This window comes from Camelus ferus, chromosome 11 (genome assembly GCF_009834535.1).
Source record: "Camelus ferus isolate YT-003-E chromosome 11, BCGSAC_Cfer_1.0, whole genome shotgun sequence".
In the NCBI taxonomy this organism is placed as follows: Eukaryota; Metazoa; Chordata; class Mammalia; order Artiodactyla; family Camelidae; genus Camelus; species Camelus ferus.
This window is the reverse complement of record NC_045706.1, coordinates 12,059,838-12,083,521: the sequence shown is the minus strand read 5'-3', so window position 1 is coordinate 12,083,521 and position 23,684 is coordinate 12,059,838. Positions and strand designations below refer to the sequence as shown.

General features: G+C 38.2%; 2 protein-coding genes across 8 annotated transcripts in view; one reads left to right on the top strand and one right to left on the bottom strand.

Annotated features, from left to right (window-relative positions):
* The window catches only part of RAB11FIP2 (RAB11 family interacting protein 2), a 40,115-nt gene extending 25,228 nt beyond the window's left edge, over nt 1-14,887 (bottom strand). Inside the window, exons 1-4 of one of the 2 annotated variants that reach the window (XM_032490802.1) lie at nt 14,129-14,887; nt 8,336-8,778; nt 7,171-7,639; nt 6,853-6,919 (exon numbers count right to left, since the gene is read on the bottom strand). In XM_032490802.1, the coding sequence (XP_032346693.1) occupies nt 6,856-6,919; nt 7,171-7,639; nt 8,336-8,778; nt 14,129-14,481 (1,329 nt within the window). In that variant the 5' untranslated portion in view covers nt 14,482-14,887 and the 3' untranslated portion in view covers nt 6,853-6,855. The remainder of the gene's footprint in view (nt 1-6,852; nt 6,920-7,170; nt 7,640-8,335; nt 8,779-14,128) is intronic. The other variant, XM_006192931.3, reaches the window with a different exon arrangement.
* Nucleotides 14,591-22,580, top strand: LOC116666976 (translation initiation factor IF-2-like). 6 transcript variants are annotated; one of them, XM_032490807.1, is made up of 3 exons: nt 14,628-14,836; nt 19,727-19,786; nt 22,376-22,580. In XM_032490807.1, the coding sequence occupies exons 1-3, from the start codon at nt 14,662-14,664 to the stop codon at nt 22,441-22,443; spliced, it is 303 nt and encodes a 100-aa protein (XP_032346698.1). In that variant the 5' UTR covers nt 14,628-14,661; the 3' UTR covers nt 22,444-22,580. The 6 variants fall into 6 exon arrangements, with proteins under 6 accessions (XP_032346694.1, XP_032346695.1, XP_032346698.1 ...); XM_032490806.1 differs by having other exon boundaries at nt 19,636-19,786; XM_032490805.1 differs by having other exon boundaries at nt 19,621-19,786.
* The last annotated feature ends 1,104 nt before the right edge of the window (nt 22,581-23,684 follow it).

The window sequence follows — 23,684 nt, the reverse complement described above, 5'->3', positions numbered from 1 at the left end:
TTTCATTGGATACATTCTGTAAATCCCTGGGCAGTAATGGATTAATGGCTCCAAAAATCATCTCAAAAGTTTTTGCTTTCTGCCTCATACCTGAGGCTATGAATTTTCAGCCTATAAAAGATTTATAGGCTGCCATGAATAACAGGCAGATTATCTTTAATATTAGACAAATATGGACAAAAATAAATATTGCTATTGAAATAAACCTTATGTATGTTAAGGTTTATTAAGCCAAAGACTGAGCTTTAAACTTATACAGGAAAAAAAAGTCCATACGGAGCATTATAAAAATGAAAGTTTTCCAACTATGAATAGGATCTTCTCTTTAGGATCATTTGTTTACTATAACTTTTTAAAATCAAGATGTACGTCTACAGAGAACAGTCTCGTCTTTTTAATGGACATGTTATACGACTTAGTAATAATGGTTACATGCTTAAAAGCCTATGGTGATTTTTGATGTGTGAAAATTAGAAACACATTTAAATATACATTCTAGGTAACCAATTTTCTGTAGCTTCTAAGAAACCTATGATACAACCATCGACAGGAACTGATTAAAGTAAGCAGGGAGGGACGAAGGGAAGGGAGAACTAGGTTAACTTGATCCCCAAAGTAAAAGGCATACTACCATGCAAAATTATGAAATACTAGTGAGCAACCTGAAGTACTGATCTCAGACACTATTTATGTAGTGCTGTAAAAAATATGTTTGGCCTAAATTCAGCAGCTAAGCAGCATACAGGTTCTTCCACAGCAAATACTGCAAAGGGAAATACACACATAACATGTTCTAGTAAAATCAATGACCCTAGGACTATTACCATAAAGCATACCATTAAGTAATCACAGCACAACTGAAATCTGCTACATGGTATTCACAACTACAAGGAGGCAGAAGATAAAGAAGGGAAGGCTTGTTCTTTGTGCAGGTCACTCAATAGAAGGGTGTTCCCAAAACAAAATCCTTCGTAAAAAGATCTCCCATAAGTTCTTGCTCTGATGAGCTGCCCCTGTAACATTAAACAACCATCATACAGAGTATGCTTGTGTGACTGACTGTTTTTTTTTAAATTTCAGGATAAGACGTACACAACATAAGGAATTTACTCCTTATATTAATGAATTCCCTTAACCAGGAGGAGTTCTTCAGTCCTAAACTAGAGGCTCAGAAGAATACACATCACAGAGTTTCTCTTCAATTTATTACAGGTAGCATACAAACACAAGCATATTTTAAAAATATTGCTGTTCATCACTACTGAACAATCCTGAGAAACCATTCATCCCTCAGATGCCGTAAACATTTAACAGTCAGACATTTCTGCCTGGTCTTCAGTGCCTACTCTAATTTAGGTGTTTCTTAGCTTTTCAGCCAAGTCCGTACTCTTCTCCACATCCCTGTTTTAGTCAAGCTGATCTCCTTACTGATCCTTCTACCTTAGTTAGGGCCCTATAAACAAAGCTAATGGGACTGAACTGTCTATTCCATTACCAGTTTACGAGCACAACTCCTGAAGTAAGTACTTAATGAACTTCTATGAAATAAATGATGTGATTTAGATCGACAATTTTTAAGCCTCAGAATCAGTAGGAAGTTTTTTAAAATCTTGGTTTTCATTTCAGGGCATACTCACTGAAGATTCTAATTCAGTCTGAGGTAGGACCCAACAAACTGCAGTTTAAAAAAAAAAAATCCCCGGGTGCCCCTGATGATCGGCACTGAGGCCACGCGGTGACCCAGGCGCTGCAGGCACCCACAAAAAAAGATTCAGCACAACTGTTCAGAAGTTCATGCAGGTTAGTTGGGCCAAAACCTAGATACAATAAACATCACACAGCAATTATGTTCTGTATCGGCAGAATTCCACAGAAGGGAACACTATGTTATCGACCAAGATAGGATTAAAGAGCTTTTAGCATCAAGGGTAGCCAGGCTTAGGACACTCAGAGATGAGTTAAGAGTGCATTCCACAACTGGGCCAAGGAATGGAGTTGGCAAGAGTCACAAGGAACTCAGGGTAGAGAGGTGCGCTAAGGAAATTAACTCACCTAGAACAGAGAGGTGAGGAATAGTAAAGGAAAAGCTGGATCATTAAGAGAAGTCTACAGCAACCCCTGAAAATTAGAAAGAAGAGTTTGGATTTGGTGCTGCAAATCAGCGGTTCTGACAGTTTTTTGAATTAGGCTTTCTTAAACAGAAGAAGAGCCACTATGTGCCCTAAATGCTAAATAATATTAATGCTAAGTGCTATTATAAATATATGCAAAAATCACAGTAACTTGATATTCTGAGAATTTATCATTCAAGACAAAGTTCAAGGGTTATTCTCGATCATTAGAAGAACTTCCACATGCATTCGCGGTCCCAGGCTGCTCCTATCTTATGGCTCTGCCTTTCTTAAAGATTTCCGTTTAGCTAGTCCATGGTTCAGCAAACTATCTCTGTAAAAGGTCAAATAACAAATATTTTTGGCTTTGCAGGTCACACAGTCTCTGTCATAACTACTCAACTCTGCCATTATAGCACAAAAGCAGCCATAAACAAATGGTTCCAATAAAACCTTATTTACAAAAACAGGCAGCAAGCCAGAATGGGCCACCAGCCTAGCTTGCCAACCTCTGGTCTAGGGTATGGAAGAAGACAGGCAACAGGGAGGACTGTATAGGAGGTTTTCATGGACTAGACTGTAACTGGCATACAGCCATCCCTCGGTATCTGTGGGGCACAGGTCCTGGGACCCCAGGAGATTACTAAGATCTCCATGCTCAAGTCCCTTATGTAAAATGGCGTCGTATTTGCATATAATCTAGATACATCTTTCCCATATACTTTAAATCATCTCTCAATTACTTATAATACCCAATACAATGTAAATGCTATGTAAGTAGCTGCCAGCATGCAACAAATTCCAGTTTTACTGTCTGGAATTTTTGCCCCCGAAATACTTTCAAATCGAGGTTGACTGACTCCACAGATGTGGAACCCAGGGATGTGGAGGGCTGACCCTCCATCTCTTCCACTAAGTCTTTGATAAGCCAGAACGTGGTCACGTCTCTACCTAAGTGAACGGTCTAGCTGTCTCTGTTGAAAAAAAAAAAAAAGAAAGAAAGAAATCTGGCTCAGTGAACAAACCCACCTATTCCCACCCCACAGTGGGAAACTAGCCCAGTATTACAGAAGAGCTGGTTGTGAACACATCATTGAAAAGTGGCGTAACGAACATTCAGAAATACTTGTTTTTAGAAAGGTAAATACTGCTGATGCAAAAAAGCATTGTTTTACAATCTGTGGGGTTAACCGCACAACAAATTCATTGATACCGATGCTGCTAAGCTACCGTCAATTACAGTTAAAAAGCAAGAGGAGGAGCAATTCTAGAACACAACTCAATACCAGTAATAAACTGATAAAACATTTTCCTGAAAATTACAAGAGTTCCAACTACACTTTCATGTACACGTGTAGTAGGGGTTTTACAGCATGCCAAGCGTTAGTATCCAGTCTTCTTAGAACAGGCATCCAGGGCAATACTGTATACTCACCACACCCAATTCAGTTTCCTCTGGGTCCACAGCTAAACCCTGTTTCCTAATTGGCTGCACTGAGGTTGGGACATGACCGAGCGCCAGCCAGTAGTACACACGGGGAAGTCACGGGTAACCCTGCCAGGCCTGGCAAATGAAGACGTCCCACGTGTGATCCTCCACTCTCCCTGCCACATGACCTTGGAGGACGTGTGGGAAATGGCTGCATCACAAGAAGGAAGGTGCCTGGTTCCTGAGTGACTGTGTGGAGCTGAATGAGTGCATGGAACGAAGCACCCACTTCTCCCATCCCCATCTCAGGGAATGAAACTGTGACAACAAAGAGCAATAAACTTTACTGAGACAAGGCCACAAGATCAGAGGCTGTTTATTGCAGCTGACAACCTATCCTAACTACTACAGAGTTCTTAACAAATTCCAGAAATGTGCTAGTTAGGGTATGAATATTAAATTTTAGTAGTCCCTTAAAATTCACTTAGATTTCTAATCATGCTTAGTTGTATCTAAAAATGCACACATCTGCCTTTGCACGTCTGTTTTTGGTGTATCAGAAAGACCTTCACAGCCCACACTGGGCTGGAAGCAAGAGACTAAGGGACTGAGGGAATGAAAGCTGCATTTTAGGAAGTCCATCTGCTATACTCTGCTCACTTATTCAAAAAATGATTTTCTAACATCTGCTACCTACCAAGCATCATGCTGGAGATTAAGCGTTGAAAGATGAATGAAGTGCAGACCCGGCCCTCAAGATGTCCATGGTGGAGAGAGGGGGAAAAAGTGGCTGGTCACATTAGTAAACAATGTGATGTCCATAGAAGTAAGACTTAGGTAGGAAACACTGCGGCACAAGGAGCAACTACCTCTTCATACAAGGGTAAGAAAGGCTTCAAAGAAGTGGGGGCATGGAAGAGGAAAGAGACCAAGAATTAGAAACTATACGAAAAACTGTTTCAGAGAGCCCTGCTCTTTATTGAAATAACCCAACAAAAAGCCTAACTCATTTCCTCTCTCCGTTTTATGCCAGTCTGTGGGATCTATTCCAAGAACAGAAGCAAGATGCAATATTTTTTGTGATTACTAGGTGATTTCTTCAGGTGGACTTTACTCACAAAGAAATAAAAACCCTAACTTTTAAGTAAGTATTCCTTAGTACCTAAAATTATTTGGCATAAGGAAAGGTCTCCAGTTTTCCAATAATGATACACATTATTCACCCAGAGGGTAACAACACGGTTCCCGTGTACCTGTGATCCCAGGGCAGCCAGTTCATTCTAACAATATCCAGGTTCACAGCTACATATTTCACTCTTGACTCTGTTCAGCAAACATCACAAACATCAGTCGCAAGAGTCCAAGAGACTCTGTAAATAGATCCATTTAGCACTACGGGAAAAAAATAATCAACAGCATGTGTCCTAGTGATGTGAGTCTGTAGCTTCAAAAGTGCATTTGGTTTAGATGCTAACATGAGAAATCTAAAATGTCCCATATAACTGAGGAATGATATACACAAATACACTGCAAGGCCAAACTACCTCGACTGTATCTTCCCTGATTCCACTCCAGATAAAGCTGCTTTCCAAAAAATGTGAACTACACTCTTTTCCTAGATCTACTTACAGTCAATCCTTCTTTTGTATACTATTAATTAGAGCTACCCCTTGGCTGCAAATGTTTTACATTTGCCACAAAGATGGTTTGTGACACAAAAAGGAGGAGCAACTTCACAGAAATCTACAAACGTTTTTGTCCTCATAGATGGCATCATGTGAATATGAAGAAGAGAAAATCTTAAAAAAAACTATCGCTTTTTACATACTTACAATCATTTTATACAGATATCATGAAACAGCTCTAATTTTGATGGAAACAACATTGATATTGAGGTAGCCCAAAACAAAGCCTAAATTTGGCAAAATGCCACACTCACTTCTAAAACACTAATTTTTAGGTTCATGTAAACCATCCAAGTATGAGGCAATTAAAAATCTGAGGATACTATTTTCCATATGCTGCCGAAATTTAAAAATACAATTTTTCTCCCATTTCCCATTTTCTCGCTTTTCTTTGACTCTAAAATTATGTAAACTACCCAATCTCTAAATTATCTCCAATAGCTGTTTTTAATACTCTTCTTCAAAAAAAGTTGTTATGGGCAGGGGGGAGCAAATACATTTCTATTTACCTCTGTAGTGTAAGACTCAATGCAATATGTGAAGTGAAATATTATGTAAAATGCCAAAATGAAATATTTGAGAACAGCATATTGAAACCATGGACTCTCCAATAAAATATTAGTATCATATAATAAAAACGTATTTCTTTGGAGTACAGTCTCTAAAGAAAACCAAACACTATTTTCTAAAGCCACAGTAAATGCCCATTTATAGATAAAAGAAAACAAAGAGACATACACTTTCCCTGGAAAACTTTAAATCCATGTTTTAACATATATGAGAAGATGAGAAGACAGGCGGGGAAGATCAAAGCCTAAAAAGCTGATTGTCGGTTCTGTGTTCTGTTTATGGTGGGACAAAACAAAGCACTGTTTCTGAATTCAGTATGACATGGCACTATATAAAACGTAAGCGCAACCATCATTATGGGTTCCCTATATGGGGCCTGGCTTGGTACCATGTACTTAATCATTTATCATCCCCCAATCCTATCAAGTAGGTATTATTTTCTTTTTTCCAAAGATGGAGATGCTGACGTTGAGAGAGGTCACAGAGCTACTGAGCCAGGTTTCCCATTTGGGTCTGAACACCATACGTTTCCACCTAGGGAAAGAATGTTCATGTTACGTGGCAAGCAGTCTACCACACTCTTCCGTGCTAACTGCGTAAGATTCCAATAAATTCATCTTACACTTTGCTTGAGGTTTCCTTAGTCAGCTATTCCACCATTCACTTCTGCAAAATCCATAATTTTACTTAAATGCATACATTTAAGGCATTACAAAGTACCATTATATACCTGAGAACTCAGATGTTTAAAATCTAAAGTTTATGGTGATAGATTATTTCTATGACTGTAAGTCATCATTACAGATACTCTTTCATGTATTTACAGTACCCCTAAGGTTCACTGACTTCTAATAAACATCCACAAATAAAAACTACTTCAAATTGTCATTTAATAAGGATAGTTAACACCTATAAGGAAAACTATTAATACTTAACTTAAGCCAGTATTTCTTAAAGAATAGCCCATAGGCTGCTATTGATTCATAACTAAACTCTGAAAAATAATATCTAGAAACACAACATATCACCTTAATTTCTGGCTTGAATTAACACCCACCGTTCATTCACTCTCATCATGTCTCATCAAAAGCCATGCTGTTCTCTCTGAAAGTTTCGGTGAATTTCTGGCGAACATAAGCAGAAATAAACTATGTAGGGATTAAGAATCTTGTATCCTTCTGAGATAAAAAGTTCAATTCCAAAGATGTATGCAACTTTGCCTGGCTCCAAAATTAATTATAAAAATAAGATAAGAATTTTTTTTTTCAAGTAAAGTAAAAGGAATTTAAAATATGCAAGTATTTAAAAGGGATATCTGATACTTTCAAGTACAATATTTTCCAGAAGAGTATAACTTCCCCCATGTTAAGCTTACCTTGAAGATGGCATTACATTTGAAGCCCTGAATTTTGTTGTAAACGGATTGGTTGACTCGTAATCAAAATAGTCCTGGCGATTTTCACTAAATGCATTAGGTGATTTCAAGTCACAAGGGTTATCAGATCCCCCATTGTTAAGTTTATCAGATCTTCTGCTGTCTTTTTTTCCAGTCACTCTTTCAAACAGGCTAACTTTCTCCCTTTTCTCTCTTTTATTTTCTTTTCTTACTTCAACTGATTTTGAAAATAAATTCATGCTGCTGTCCCATGATTCAGTGCTTTCTTCAAATGGATTTTTCTTCCTTGGCAGTGTTGCAAATTTTTGTGGTAATGAAGCAGTCACATTTGTAAATGGGTCATTTTGTCTTCCGAAAGACGATTCACCTTCATCCACACTGCTGTCGGGCTGGTTCATTTTAGAAGTATCAAAGCTTAATGTTCTTCTGTGAGGAGATTTGAGACTTCCTGCAAACAATTTTGTAGTCAGTACATAATCAGTGACACATTACATCACACTATTTGACACATTCTGGGTGCATACTGCTGCTTTTAGAATGAGAGCAATTAGCTATTTAAAGATATTAACCTTTAAAATAATCAAGGAAAACAACCTAAAAATGCTAAGGTACAACAGTATGTAGGCTAATAACAATTAGTATATTGCTAGACAATTAGTAATTAGTAGCTCAGAAAGAATAACATAAACAGATTATAATGTCAAAACTAAAGGTTCGGGTTGGCATCATAGTGCTATAAATTCTCACTTTTTTTCATCATTAGCATTAAATTTACTTTCTTACTTCTGAACATTTAATGTTTTTTTTCTAGGAGTTTTCTGATGAAATGGAATATTCATTTATGTGTCAGGCTTTTGAGACAGGAGAAACGGCAGTTAAAAAAAAGCCAGGCCATGAAAAAGGACCAGGGCTCACTTTTATTATCTAATACTACAAATACAGCACTGAATGCAGACAAGCTCTGCCTTTAATAATCTTACCAATTTTGAGTATAGTAGGTACTCAATAAATATTTGGTGACAAAACCTAGAAAATACTACCAAGAAACAGCAATTTTTATTCTCTAACTGCAGAAGTTAAACTTTAAAAATTAAGAGGGTAGTTCAGACCACGTAAGGGCAACTAGAAAGAACGTGTCACTTACCACTTTCCGGAACTGCTCCAAAGGAATCTATCTGGCGTCCGAGAAGATGGGTTTGAGTGATGGTACCCGACTTCAGCTTCTCAGAAGAGATGTGGGCCCCAGTTAAGTCAGACATAGAATGTGCTGAAGAGAGTCGCTGAGGACCCAAAAGGAAAGGCTTTTTTGGTTTAGCTTTCATCTGCATTTCACTACTTGAAAATTCAGCATTGGCATCAGGCATGTGAGAACTTGGAATGATTGCAGAAGATGTATCAGAAAATGTTCCATCATTTTTTCTACCTTTCATCTTATCTTTTAATTTTGCAAAAGGAGATCTTGTTTTGTCCTTCATTGATAAGTCAAACATACTTGCTGTCATATTGTTCCTCATAAATTGAATATTGACCTTTATCTCACCCCTGCTTTTGGCTCTTTTTCCTTGTTTGGATTCTAATCTAAACCACCTTAAAGAGAAGGAAAAACAGGGTTGTAACATGTAATGAAGAGAGGATTACTGAGCTCTGTTGTATACAAATAGCTTTTTAGGTAAAGTTACTCTACATCAAGACAATCTGAGCACTGGAGGAGAAACTGTCAACCAGGGCGCTTCTGGTTTTACTCATCGCTTCATTTAAAAACCTAGTTAAGTCTCTGCCATGTGGCATATACAGAAGCAATCAGTCTTTTCTGTAAAGGTATTTAGACAACTTTTTCTTTCATGATTTGAAAATCACTCATCATCAAAAATTCTTACCAATGATGGCTATTATGTTTCCACCTGGGGTAAGTGCTACTAACGGTTGAAGAATGTTTTTTTTTTTTTATCATTAAAAGACACTGAGGTAGAGATCCTAAAATAATTTATCAATACAAACTATTTTTGAGCACTATAAAATAATTTAAAAATAACATTTTAATAAAATAATAAATATTTACCTTCTATCTTAAAATATTTCTTTCATAAAAGCTATTAAAACAATTTTGTTAATATGGGAGACTACTATAGTTTGCTAATCATGAAATTAAATTACATATGATGTAATTTAGATTCATATAAAAAAAGTCAAAGCCTTTTCCTGAATAAAATATGCAAAATAAGTAAAATGCCAAAAGTGACAAACAGTAATAAATCTTGTAAAGAGTTTTGAAGCAAAAAGAAAGCTTAAACGCTTCCTCCTAGAATCTGTGTTTCATTAACTACTGATACTGACAATACCAAATAAAACTTAACTGCAGCCAAATCTTATGCTTTTAGTCACTTCATGAATTACACTGCCCATCTTTAAACGATGTCTAAGAAGCAAAGTTTATTTTGGTTTTGTTTATAGTACTTCTATCCATGAGAACTTCTCTAGTTGTTGGTGTCACAAGTTGTCTGTCTACAGGGCAAACAGCCAAAAATCTGCAAACTCCAGCCTACAGGAGAGTTTCTACCATGTTTTCACATTACTTGACAATGAAGCATAGTATCTCTTCCTGCAGACAGGCTGTTATTTAAATACAGCTCTATAGGTGTTACATTTTCTTAGTTACACAGGGTACTCTGATCTCATTTTACAGGATCTAGCAGAAGCGGCTACATTTACTATACATCAGGTGGAAGACTGGTTCACAGGTCTTTCCAGGCAGAAGAAAACTGGCACATAATATCTATACCAGCTACATCTTAGCAAGTATCGGGCAAGAGAAATATTTTGATTAATTTGGAGCAATTCAATCAAGTAATAAAACGATCAAATCAATCAAAACAAGCAACTTTAAAAAAATATTTTATAATAGAAAGCATTAACCTGAGACCCTAAATGGAGAAAATCCCTTATCTGAGGCAAATGGTGAAATCTGAAGACTCAGGGACTAAGAAGTAACAAGTGACAGCAACACACTCTGTGGAACAGAGAACCCTGAACAACCACAAAACTGAGCTCTCGAAAAGCCTGGACATGAAACAAGGTTATATATCCACTTATTAACTCACAGTTTTGGAAAACAGAGCATTTTCAGTTGGGAGGTGGGGCGGGGAATCCTTCTGACAGTTGACATGTGAGAAGTGCTCTGTTAACATCTCAAGTTACACAGAAAATAGGTGAGTCCACTTTGGGAAAAAAAGCACCTCTCAAAATTCCCAAACAAAACAGAATCAAACAAAAAAACTCAAGCATGTAGGATTTCCACATGTATAACAAATTAAAGCAAATCTGAGAAAAAAAAATCAATAACCAAAAAAAATGGAAGGGAGTGAGGATAATCAAAATGCATAGAATTTTAGAAATATGATCAAATACATCATCTAGCCTAACATCCTTATTTCACAGATGAGGAAACTGAGGCACAGAGAGTAAGTAACTTCTCAATGTCAGACTGAAATCAACAAGGAAAATGGCCAAAGTTGATGAATAAACAGCTGCATGGAAACAGTAGTTCTTTCGAATTGAATGAACCACATATGTTAATAAGGTTAAACACATACCTGGTTGTCTATCACACAACACTGTATTTAACCAGGAGGCATGAGAGCCAAAGAGGAAGGCAATACAGGTTTTCTCCTGCTGGAGTGTAAGCTCCTTGAAGGCAGTTTGCCTTGGACTAAATAAATGTTCAGTGAATTTTCATTTCTAGAACTATATTATTAAAACCACCAAGCTAATACTGTGTGTGTGTGCGCTGCACTGTTTGGTTCTTTGCTACGGAAAGCTAAAGACTTAGGTAAGCTCTAAAGGATAAAGCAAGCCTGTGTTTGAATACAAACTGTAAATATAGTATTTTCCATCCTCCCCGCCAAAGGTGGGGGAAAAATTGCAAAGAACTTTAACAAATACACTAATTCAAAACACAGGCATGACAAGTAACTCTGGCTGCTCTGTTCTGAAAGTGAAATAATGGGGGGTCTTAATGAGACCTTCACGAATCATTCCAGAGATAGCGCTTGTTTTCCCAGGCTTCGAAAAGATAAAATGAAGACATAGCATCTGAGGCTTAGTGGATTAATGCTGATTTTTTTTTTTTTTTTTTACCTCTGGAGTGCTGGATTTAAACTGTATATGGCCTCTGTTCAATTTTTCGTGGGCACAGGCCCATGTTCAAAAACCACCACACATGTGGGAACTATCCCAAGCAATTGGTGCTGTATGGTCAGAAACAGGACAAGATTGGCAGTAAGGGTGCCAGAGGCCAGGACGCAGGTGCATGGCCGAGGTGCACACCAAAGTCCTAAAATCTGCATGTGTTTGAGTCGTACCTAACTCTAGGGGCTCTGATTGTTACTACTTTTCATGAGCATTTTAAAAAAAATCAACATCACCCATTTCTATTGTCAAAAAAAAAAAAATATCAATCAGTATTACATAACAGCATAAAAGTAAAATTTTACCATTCTATTATTAAATACTATATAAATTTCCTTAAATCTTGTGCCAGGACCAACCCAGACACCCATTAAAGTGGGAGATACAGAAGTTCCCTTTCCATGCCCTACTCAAAGTGTTCTGGCTAAGGCCCTTTTCCCCTCGCCCTAAAAGAAAAAAAAGGGGGGGGTGGATTTTAATTTTTTAAGGTATAGAAGTAGGTAATACCATAGTTTTAGCCATCACACTTCTCTGCCTCTCACAACACAACTGGAAGACAAGCTGTAAATACTTGTCTTCAGTGTCAATAGTAAAAAGCGTCACACCCAGCAGTTCCATGGGACTTCTAAATCAGCTGGTAGCCTTCATCACTCATACTGGTTTTCTAAAAAGCACTTGGGAATATGCTGACAAGGTTCAGCAATGTGTAGAATATTAAATATCTTTCTTGCAATACACCGGTGGCTCAAGTCTGTCTCTTACTGTGCCATATGTATAGCTGTGCTGGAAAAGGAAGCTATTAAATATATTAAAAAACTAGAAATATTACCAATAAAGGTATCTCACCAAATATATGGTCCCCATTTATCCACAAAGAGAGAAAATGTTAGGGATTTAATAACATGTGAAAATCACTTTGAATGCAATAACATCACAAGTCCTGTTGCTAACACTGAAAGGCACTCCCTCTATCCCAAAAAGTTCTAGGATCCATTTTACATAGTAGCCAACAGAGAGTTTCTGTAGGGAAACTATGATATTAGAGAATTGTTTACAGTCATACTTATCGTTATTGTGATGCTGCCAAAAACAGAGGGTAAAATGAGAAGAAATTTTAAAAGCTTATTTCATCCTCAGAATCTCTGGGTTCACAGTTGGGCCTACTTTCACTTGGAAAATTTGTATTTCAGAGAAGACCTGTAGTACATCATTCATTAACGTTAAAAGCACTGTAAATGCAGTCTGAAATTTGAAGATGTGATATACTTAAAAGTTTACATTCAAAACATTTAAATATTATACAGTGAGGTCATCCAAAATAGGCAATTTGAAATAAATTATTTGGTGAGTATCTATTTTTCAGTTTAAATTTGATGAAGAACTCTTCAGAAGTATCTTAATGCTACTTTGTAAGGTATCAAAGTGTTACTAAAATCACTGATAATGTATTCAACTTTACACTTTTATTAAACCTTTTTCTTAAAACATTTTCATCTCATCGGTTTAAATATTTACCAGTTTTCCTCTAGAATTCCTAGTATTGCTTATCTCTCTACCCTTTTACCCTACAATATATTAAACCTTAAAGACCTGATTTTAAAAAACATTTTTTCAATAAAAATAAAACTCCAATCAAGAGAAGCTTGCAGGAAGATATATATAGAAAGAGATGGTTGCTTTAAAGTATAAGAAAGTAAAATGAACTTCAAGAAAGTTATTATAAAAAGTTTTTTAAAGCATAAATAAATTTCAGTTATAACTGAAACTCCAAAGCTATTTTTGAAATCTGAAGTTCTCTTAAAAATTCAATCTATATTCTTCTCTCATTAATTCCATCTTCTCTCAGACTAGAGGAATTATAAAATTTAAGTAAGGGGTGTCACTATCTCGGAAAACATACTATTTCTCAATTTAAGACATAATATCCTAGTTTTAACTTTCAGTTTTTTAAATTAGAATATATCTACCCTAAGCTTGGAAGTCGTATTAAAAAGGCCATGTTGTCACTGAAGACGTCATTAAATCATTTCATGACAAGAATTTAATCACTGTCTCCAATCTGACAGCATTTAATATGGTCTAAACACACTGGCTTTGCAGAACTAACTTTGAAGTAATTGTGTTCAAGGTTGAGGATGTTTGCACATACTTTTAAAACTTTTTTTTAACAGCTTTGGACTCCATCAAGATGTAGTGACCCCGAAAAATGGCTGAGCTAAAATAAAAGCCAACTGTGCTTAAAATGCTGAAATAAAATACTGAGTTTTAAATTTGGTAATATATCACTTGACAGCTTCGGAGTTCAACTGAAAAAAAATATATATACATAAGACGTTATGTTGGCAGATTTAATTTTCTGATGTTCTATTTCCTGCAAAATTGTAATGTTTAAAGATCTTAAAATTTTACATATATGTTGTTTTAGTTGGTCAACACTGTGATCCAGTCCTCTTATAAGTAGTGAAACAATGTGAATATACTTGAAATCCTGTGCAAAACATTCAATTATTGAAGATGCTTACCCCAAACAAATGAGAGAGTAATGGATCATTAAATACTCCATTTAAAAAATGTTTCTTCACAAGGGCTATTTTTATGTCAGATTCATGCAAATATGGTGCTTAAAAGTGGGTTTCATAATTCAGTCCAAAAAACCAATGCCCCAGGTAGACAAATCATTTCCAAGAACAGAAAATCCATAAATAAGATATAGTTAAGCTCCCCCAAATTCAAAATAAATTACATAACTTACTCTGTTTTCCTTCTTTGTTTGTCCTCAAAGATGTCATTGAGATTGATGGCCACCTGCCCTAAAAACTTATCCAGACCCACCAGGGACCTGTGCATAACTATGAGGAAAAGAATGTATTTCTCTGGATTCCCCTGCATTAGCAATCCAGGTAGCTCAAAAGAGGCCTCTTCCTTCCAGACTGGCTCAAGGGTTTTCTCAGCCACAGAGGTGGAGTACTTCTCCTTGCCCAGCTGAATTATAGTGTACGTGTCATTGGTGCCACTTTTGCCTTTTGGCTTAAGATCTTTGGCTTGGAGCACTGTGACCTGCACGTGGGTTGGAAACCACTTTTGGGCTTGCTCGGAAAGCATCATTTCTGTCCTTTTTCTTTGCACCGAGTTCAACAGCGCAGGCAGTGCCCCTCCCGGAGGCAGAGCCTAATTCCTTAATCACTGCATCCTAAGGGCACTTAACGGAGACAGGCAAACTCACAGCTGCCCGACTTCCCTAGGGTTGATGTCCAAACGCCTCACTGGGGCAGCCCGGGGGCACGGATGCTCTGGGCGGGGGTCCCCTTTCCTCCGGAGATGTACAGGGGCCCACCATCACCTGGCCGCGCCGTCCAGGCTTCCGCACGGACACCCGCGCCTCGAGTCCGCACCTTCACGTCCCGCCGGCCCCCGGGACGGGCCCTCGGCGGCGGCGGGCGGCTCCCGGGCCTGCAGGCAGGTGAGGCCAGGCCGCCAAGGCCCGGCGGCGGGCGGCGGAGGTGGGAGGGCGCCCCCCGCCCCGCGGACTAGAGCTCGCCCACCCCGATTCGCAGCCCCCGGCCTCCCGCCCGCCTCCTCGAGACCGGGCCGCCCCCGCCTCCTCCGTGCCTCCCGCCCTCCCCGCGTTGGTCCGCAGGCCCGGCCGGGCTCCTCCTCCCGACCCCGGTAATACGAACCGCCGGCGGCTCGCGCGGCCTCGCTCCCTTTCACAAACCTCTCCCTCCTCCTCCTCCTCCCCTCGGCTCCTCCTCTCGGGCGGGGGTGGGGGCGGGCGCGGGTCTCCGGGGGATGGAGTGGGACCGGGTGCGGGGACGCGGCCTGCCCTGGAGTGGAAGGACCACGGGGCAGGCTGCGGGCTGCAGGGCGGCAGACGCCGGGCTCGGCCTCGCCGGGCCGGCGGTTCCTAGCACCCGGCGGGCGGCGGCGGCGGCGGCACTTCCGGGTTGGCCTTCTCCATGTTGATCTCGGGAACGCGACGGGGCGGGGCCGGGCGGGGCCCCGGGGTCAGGGGTCAGCACCTCCCCGGTTGCCGTGGTGACCGGGAGCGTAAGGCTCGGGCGTTGGGGCTGCCTGCTCCGCGCGATTGCTGGGTTTCTCCCGCCGTTTCACGCCCGCTGCGGGCCTGGCACGGCGCTGGGGCCGTGGGCACCTGCACGGGCCGGCAGTGGGGCTCGGGGAACAGCGGGAGACAGCACTGAGATGCAACAGTCAAGGAGCGGGGCCTGCCTGGTCTAGAGAGCAACCCAGTTTCAGTCTTTGGAAGCTGTGTTTGCTGTACCCTGGATGCCCAGTGCCTGGCACGGAGCGGGCGGTCCATGGGTGGTGCTGAAATAAAGCAGCCCCCTTCAGTGGCCGAAAACACACTTTCCCTCGATCCCTTATCCACTCTTCTCTTTTTGACAAGAGAGAAGGCTGTTAATTGACTAGAAGGACATCCCCCACTCAGATGACAGGACAGAGGGAAGCACATAAAAGATTCCAAAGCTAACACAGGGATTAATGAAGATCACGGGAGGCACTGGGCTGGAATCAGAAAACCTAGTTCTGATCCCACGTCTGCCACCATCAAGTCTGTGTGACCTTACTCAAGTCATTTCGCCTCTCTGAGCCTCCGTTTCTTTATGGGTAAAACAGGTCTCCATCATGTCTTGAGACCCCATCGCGACTCCATGGGCTCACTATGCAAAGGACCCACCTGGGCCCTCAGTCTGGAAGTCTAACTTCAGAAACCAAATTTAACTACATTTCTTCATTGATTGCGGCTTTGAGGAGGTACTGGGAATTGAACCCCAGACCTCTGGGGTTTTGAACTTGCGCTCTACCTGTTGAACTGTTCCTTTCCCCGGAAACCAAACTTAGAAATGATTCTGGTCATAGTCAACTAAGTCAACTAAGAAAAGCAAACAGCCTCCTTCACAAAGGACGACCTACAATTTCCTTTCCTGCCTTGAGGGCAAGGCCTGATGGACACCAGTGCTGTTGGAATGAAAGGGGCAGTGTTAAGAGAAAAAAATGGGATATGTTAATACTGCATTTTTTCCGAAACCAGCCTGATCTGGCGGGTAATGGCTGATGAGTCAGGAGCCTTGCTTGATGTCCTGCCTGCCAGAAATTCCGTACAAAGCTCCTGATGGGCACTTAGCTTCCTGAGGCAATTAGATTCTGGGAGCTTGGATTTCCTTGTCCATGAATTGTTGATAAAATTGCTGTAATAGAGTTGGGAGGGATATTATGAGACAATACATGTACATTTCCTAGCATAGTGTGGAACATCATTCTAAGTCTCCATTTGTCCCTCTATTTCTCTATTACAGTAGATATTTATATACTACTTTTATTGTATCTCTTTCTATTCGTGTCTCCTCTTCCCAAGAAAAGCCTAAGCTGTTTGGACTGCCTTGTGTATCATGGCCCATCCTTTCATGGTGCTTAGCATGCAGTAGACAATTATTGAATGGCTTAATGCCTTTCTCCCTTCACAAGACTACAAAACAATATGACAGATGTGCATACACTTCTCCAACTTAAAATGACTATGAAAGTGTTAGGTATTGTGTTTATTATTTTCAGGCAAGGTTTAAAAACTTTCCATTTGAGGAGAACACTATGTTCTCCATGTTTTCTGTTTGCCCAGTGGATACCAGCTGCAGCACTTAAAACTCTTAAGAAACAAGGATCTTTTCATTAAATATTTTTTGAATGGAGATACAAGAGGGCCCAATATATTTGTGTCAGAAGAGCAACCACAGAGTTGAAAAACCTTAGGGGAAGAGGGGATAACATTATATATTATTTTAATCTTGTAGAAAGAAATACTCCCCTGACTCTAAAGGACACCACCACAAAGCTCAAAGACCTCTCAGGTTCCAGCACATTCTTTCAGAGACCCGCTGACACTTGCTAGTGTCTGTCGATTTCTTTTCATTTATTGGAAACTCCAGTTTTTCAGTGCTGCTTACACACACAAACAGTGGCTGTGTGAGTTCTGCAAGAAGTAGGAGCTCTAAAAAGAGACATTGGATTAATTTACCACCAAGATATTTAGGGAACCAAACTACAAATGAGTCTTGAATAATCTTGAACTAGACGCCATCTGGAATGAAGAGACCTGGTTTTAGGTAATTCTGATGAAAGGTTACTATAAAATGTAAAAAAACGAAGCAGAATTTTCCATCTCTGAGAGACCGTATAAGAAAGGGCTGTGTTTGGGAAACAGAACAAAATCATCCCACTGCGAATATAGCATCTGGATCCCAAAGTGGGCAGTTGTCAACTTTACAGAAAAATATTCGTAGGGATTTTTAAAGAGTGCATTGGAATAGTCCATGGTGGAGTTTCAACTAGGATCTCCAGAGAGAAATAAATTGACACCTAAAACTTACAAAGGCAAAATAAACATCATGAAGATAAACTTAAGTTTAAAATTTTCACAAATTGCATTTTTAAAAGTCTGTGTGTCTCTACTAAAAGTTGTAATTAAATAAGCAATAGGCAACTAATTATGAGAATGAATGTGTTTCTAAAGAGCTTAAGTTGTTTGGTAAGCTTTATTAATGATTATAAACTTGTTTACAAGTATCGTTTCACTCATCTCTGAAATATAGCCATCTCTAGGGTGGAAGTTGGCAGGCGTAGTTCGCAGCAACACAGTAACATATTCCAACACAATTCAGGGAATGCTCTAAAGGCGAGAGTTGGACAACTGGAATTACTAACATCTCTTCCTGCTGCACCTAAATTTCTTCCAAAAACCTGGCTAGAGCCAAAAGTGTTTAGTTTTACTATCTGGCAAGATCAGAAGTTATGACTTAATATTCTAAGCCAAAATAAGAATATAGTATATTTTTGCTCCAGGAGAAACAAATAAACAAACAAATCAAAATAAACTAAATAGAATCTTGAATCACATTGTAAAAGTGATTTCCTATATGAAAGTTTTTTTTTTCTTTTTTGATTATTTGTATTTAAAGTAAAAATATTCAATAAAAAAAACTTGGGTCAAATATATGGTTGACTCATACTGAAATATAATAGTAATTATGTAAGATCTGGGATCAAAGTGGTTCTGCAAAAATGTTTATTGTCTTAAAGTTTTAAAGATTTTTTTTTACTGATTTTAAGATATACAAAGACAATGATTTAAACAAGGGAAAAGGATTGCATTCATAAGGATAACACACCAGAATCGAAGTCACTTTTCAAAATTAACCTGTGACTAATGATATGTCCAGAAATGTTTGGTATAATTCCACAGTCAAGGGCTTGGGAAAATAATATATCTTAAAGGAGGAAAATGCTGGAATTTCTAACTGTTAACAATACTGCTGCAATGAAAATGAACGATTTGACAAGAAAGTAAAAATAATCAATATTTATTCTCCAGCAGTGGAGGCTTTCACAGATGAACGTATTTACTAAGTACGTATTTACTAATTTAATAAAATTCCATAAGGAGACTTATTCCAAGCATCATGAAAGATTTTTTCCCCACTTTGGGCATCAGCATCTCCAAAACTGAGACTTGCAAATCTATTGTAGGCCAGTTATAGTACTCTTAGTGTTTAAATAGCCCATATATACATCACATTACGTAACAGATATTATTTTCCAGATGGAGGTTCAGAGACATAAGGCAACAAGCAGCTTTCTCAATGTACCATTACTATCTTCAGACTTCAGGTATACACATGCACATTGCAAATATATATACAACTCAAATGTATATAAAATTTATACACATATACATATGGCAAAACTAAGAGTTATGTTGGAGATACATGCATAGATTAATCTCCACATCATCAGTCAAAAAGTAAGCTTGGCATATTGATTTGAAATTATAATCACAATAAACTAGTATCAGGAGTTTTTGGTGATTGCCTTTTTTTCCATCACTGATTAATTTGTCTCTGGGAGTGGGCAGAGTATAGACAAGGTTTGTGATGCAGGAGAAACAGTGTGGTGTGTCATTTAAAGAGCTCTAGGCAGCAGCCTGGGTCTTAATCCCAGGTCTGCCTATTACTAGCTGCATATCTTTAGGGAAGTAATTTGCCTTCTTTGGACCTCTGTTTATTCATTTGTAAAGTAAGAGTCTATAATAAGAACCACTAAAACATTCTCTATCATTTAATAATTCTAAGTAGTACATCCACGACACAAAGAAGCAAATTGTATTATAATTATCTAATTGAATTTGGTCAATATACTAAAGCAGACTCCGTTTTATGTAATTTATTAATGAAGGATCTTCTAATTCAGGAGAAAAAGATCTTCAAAATGACAGCTCTCGCTCTCTCCCAAATGAAAATGATCATCACAGAAAGGAAGTAAATATAACTTTTATTAATAGACACTGCATTGAGGAAATTGACACTAGCAGTTCAAGATTTGGAAGAAATTACATGGAAGTGTAAGTGGTTTTGAAAAATCTTAAACTTTTCACTTGTAGTAATAAATGTAGCTTCTATTCATATTATGTGTAGCTTTTTCAAACAATGAAGACATGCTGAGAAGGGTAAGAATTTGTAGACCAGAATACATACATATTTGTACATCAAAATGTTTTGCATGGATTTTTAAAAATTTCTCTTCATGGCATCATACTACTATGTTGTGCAATTTTTGTTCCCTTAACAAATTCAACACATGTTAATGCATAGAATGTGGATTTATTTACTTTAACTATTACAGCGGTATTGGGTCAAATGAGTAGGCCCAGTGTGAGCTTTTCTCCTTCCAAAAGATGTTTAAATAGTTTCCAGTTTTTCCCTTGCATAAACTATGCTACAGTGATATCTGTGTCTCCTGTGCATATGTGTTGAGTTGTTTGTTTGTTTTTGGTAATCAGGCCTCCTTTTGACAACTGACAATGAAATTTTTAGGAGTTTGTGAATGATAGTGTGGAAAACCCATAGGCCTGAGCATCAGAAGACCTGAGTTCTAATTCTGGCTTTTCAGTTAAAGAGTTGTAGACTTGAGAAGTCATAATCCTTCTGTGCCTCTGAGGCCCCTTCCACCTCCAGAATTTCCAAAATTGATAGATAGATAGAAAGAAAGATAGGTAGATAAAATATTGTAGATAATGTGTTATATGTTACATGTATAATAAACATACAACATAATAATATATTATAAAATTTACATATTCTATGTGATATGTAATATCTAGCAGCACACATATCATATGTGCCTATATAATACATATAATTTATAATATATATTAAATTAATAAATATTATATAGCATATATTATAACATATCATAATTTTATATGTTAATACATGATTTGTTTCTATGAAAAAATATGTTTTTTTATAAAATAAAATAAATTTATAGATATGTAAAACTACTGAAAAGCAGAGGTTATTGTTATTGGAAAGAGATTTTGTAAATACATAGATATTTGTCTTCAAATTATGATTGTCTCATCATCAGAGTTTTACTGAAATCTTCCAAAATATTGCTGCTTTAATGGATTTATGTGGAGGTTAACAGGGACTGGATAATTTTGGTTAATACTGAAAAACATGTTTATTAGAGTTACGTAAAGTTATCGTCCTTCTCCTTTGTAAACATCTGTTAATGTTTTTTCATGACCAGTTAAAGTCCAAAATGGAGGATTTTTTAAAACAAACAGTAAAGGATTAGAATTGTAACATTTCTGGAACTAATATATATGATCATTTGGAGAGCATTAAACTGGTGAGCAGCTGGCAAAAAACATTTGGTGGGATGTTTCTCTCCCGCTACATAAGATCTAGTGCTCTCTCGCTTTCTACTTATTTAATCTGTGCAAAACAAAGTAAAAGGCTTCAAAAGTATTTGTTTTATTTTGTGTGCTTGATATAAAGCCCGGAGAAAAGCACTGCATTTTGAGGGATAGACCCAACTCTTCTTGTTCCAAGGTCACATTTTAAACCATTTCTGCTATGCAGTTTTCAATCAGCCTGAACTATGTAGCCCGTCTGAATGTCTGATAATAAAAACAGTTTTGGCTCACAACTGGGCGCTTATCTTTCACACGGTCAGGATTAGGTCACATTCAGAGCACTTACAAGTTATGATATAAGGGAGGACTGTTATGAAACTGTATTATAATCATTTTCTAGTTGTTGAAATGATCATTGATGACCTACGTAGCCAAAATTAAGCATTGGACTTACTTTGGCAGTGTAGATCGAAAAGCGACACTTGCTTCCAGAAAGTTAAGTATAATAGAAGGAGCGTTGAACTGAGAGAGGCCATCTGGCTCAGCCAACTAATGGCATGCATGACTTTGAGCAACTTAAATTCTTCTGTAGCAAAATAGCAACTTGTAAATTTCTTCTGTCTCCAAACTTGGATCTCGGATGATCTAGGGACGGCTTCCCAATAGACTCTCATCGATGAGCGTTACCGTGGTTGTTATCAGGCTTATGCAGGAGGGTTAAGGTATTTAGATGGTGTAATGTGTGCTTGTAACTGTGCTCTTGTAACCTGAGGTCTTAAGAAAAGGAAGTTCTAAAAAAAAACAAAAAACAAAAACAAACAAACAAACAAAAAACTCCTGTCCAAACTACAAAGTGCATTGCATGAATTTCTGAGCTGAATCATCTTTGTAATTTTGGGGGTTTTTGTTTTCCTTTTCTATAGACACTTGGACATCAGAAAAAAAAGGAGCAATCTAGCTTTGTAAAAACAAAGTCTGGTGCATCAGACACCTCAGAGAACAAGGGCTTGCAACATTTTCTAAAATGAGATTTCTCCAATGTTCCTGGGATACAGACATTCACTCAGACAGAGATGTTCACTCGACTTCTGTTGCGTGTCCATCCCAGGAAAGGTTTTGTCCCTTGGGCACTACCAGTGTGACCTTTGGAACATTATTTAAACTCTCCAAATTTAGGTTTGCTCATCTGCAAAATGGGTCGTTGGGAGGAAACATGAGGGCTCAGGTAAAGGGCAGGGAGGGCTCAAAAATGGCACAATTGCTGATGGCGCAATTTCACCTCTCTTGCAGCTGCTTTCCTCGTATCTGAAGGCAAAGGCTCACAGCGCGGTTGTTCTGGAATTTTCTTCACCAAGTAGTTAAGGATCTGGGGCTATGGTTGGCATCTCTCTAGTTCAGCATGAGATGAGAGCCAGCAAGTGGAGAACCCGAGTTACTTTAGTTTCAAGCCAAACCTGATGTTATTAGGCATTTTTTCCCAAATAAAATAAAAATAAAATTACTCCTTAATAATATCTCAGACCTTCATTTAATATTTAATATTGACTTTCAAAAGTATCATTTTTACAATTTTATAAGAATTAAACATTCTTGAGTTGCAGAAAAATAATGAAGACTTCCTAACTATGTACCTTCTATCTCTATAAGTAGCTGAATTAGAAACTTAATAGATCATATACCAGATAATATTTTAATATACTAGATTTTTGCGAATTGTGATGAATTTAAAAACAAAACATCCCTTGGTACACCTATTAACATAAACATTTGGTGACTAATCAGTGTTCTTGAATCCCCATGTACCATTCTAATTTTAAGCATGTTATCTCTATTTTAATAATAATAATAGTTGATATTTGCTGATTGCTCACCTCATACTAAATTCTTTAACATCACATTCTCATTTAATTTGAAAGAGAGAAAGCTACAGCCAACACACACATCACCATTTTTTCCCATCCCATCACAAAGAATGAACGGAGGTTGTGCAGTGGATTCTCCTCTTAGGCATTGCTCACATCAGGATGAGGCAGGAAACTTGGAAACCAAGTCCTTCCTATCCTTTGAACAACTCTTGTACCTCAATTGGCTTCAAGCATTATCATAGCATCCTTGACACAATCCCTGAGCCTAACATTGCTTTAGTGAAAGCTCAGAGACAAGCCAAAGACAATTGATCTGTTTTGTTCACGGCGTACTCCCTAAAGCAGTTGCCTGTACTGTGGGTGTCTGGCATCCACAAACTGCAGAGGGGTTGAAATGTATTAGTGAACACTATCCATTGAAAAAAGTCACTTTCGACATCCCATAGGTTCTTCTGCTTTCATAACCAAATATTGGGAAGTCATTGGGTTTTCATTCAGGAGACCAAGGCTCATATACCACCGCAATCTACTAATTATGTTTATTAGACGTTTGCTGGAGAGTAACACACCGTAGTGCATGTAAAAGCATTCTGTAAATTTTAAAGAATTTTACAAATGTGAAATCTGATCATAGTCTTTAGGCTTGTATTTATTAAGTGTATACATATTAGCATTCACACTTTTTCTTTTAGCACCAGTAGTTGCACAGAATGATAAGAGGTGGACAGATTTAA

Bases quoted from the DNA above. Each gene is read 5' to 3' on its own strand.
- LOC116666976 (XM_032490803.1), top strand. From the start codon at position 14,624: ATGTCCAAACGCCTCACTGGGGCAGCCCGGGGGCACGGATGCTCTGGG.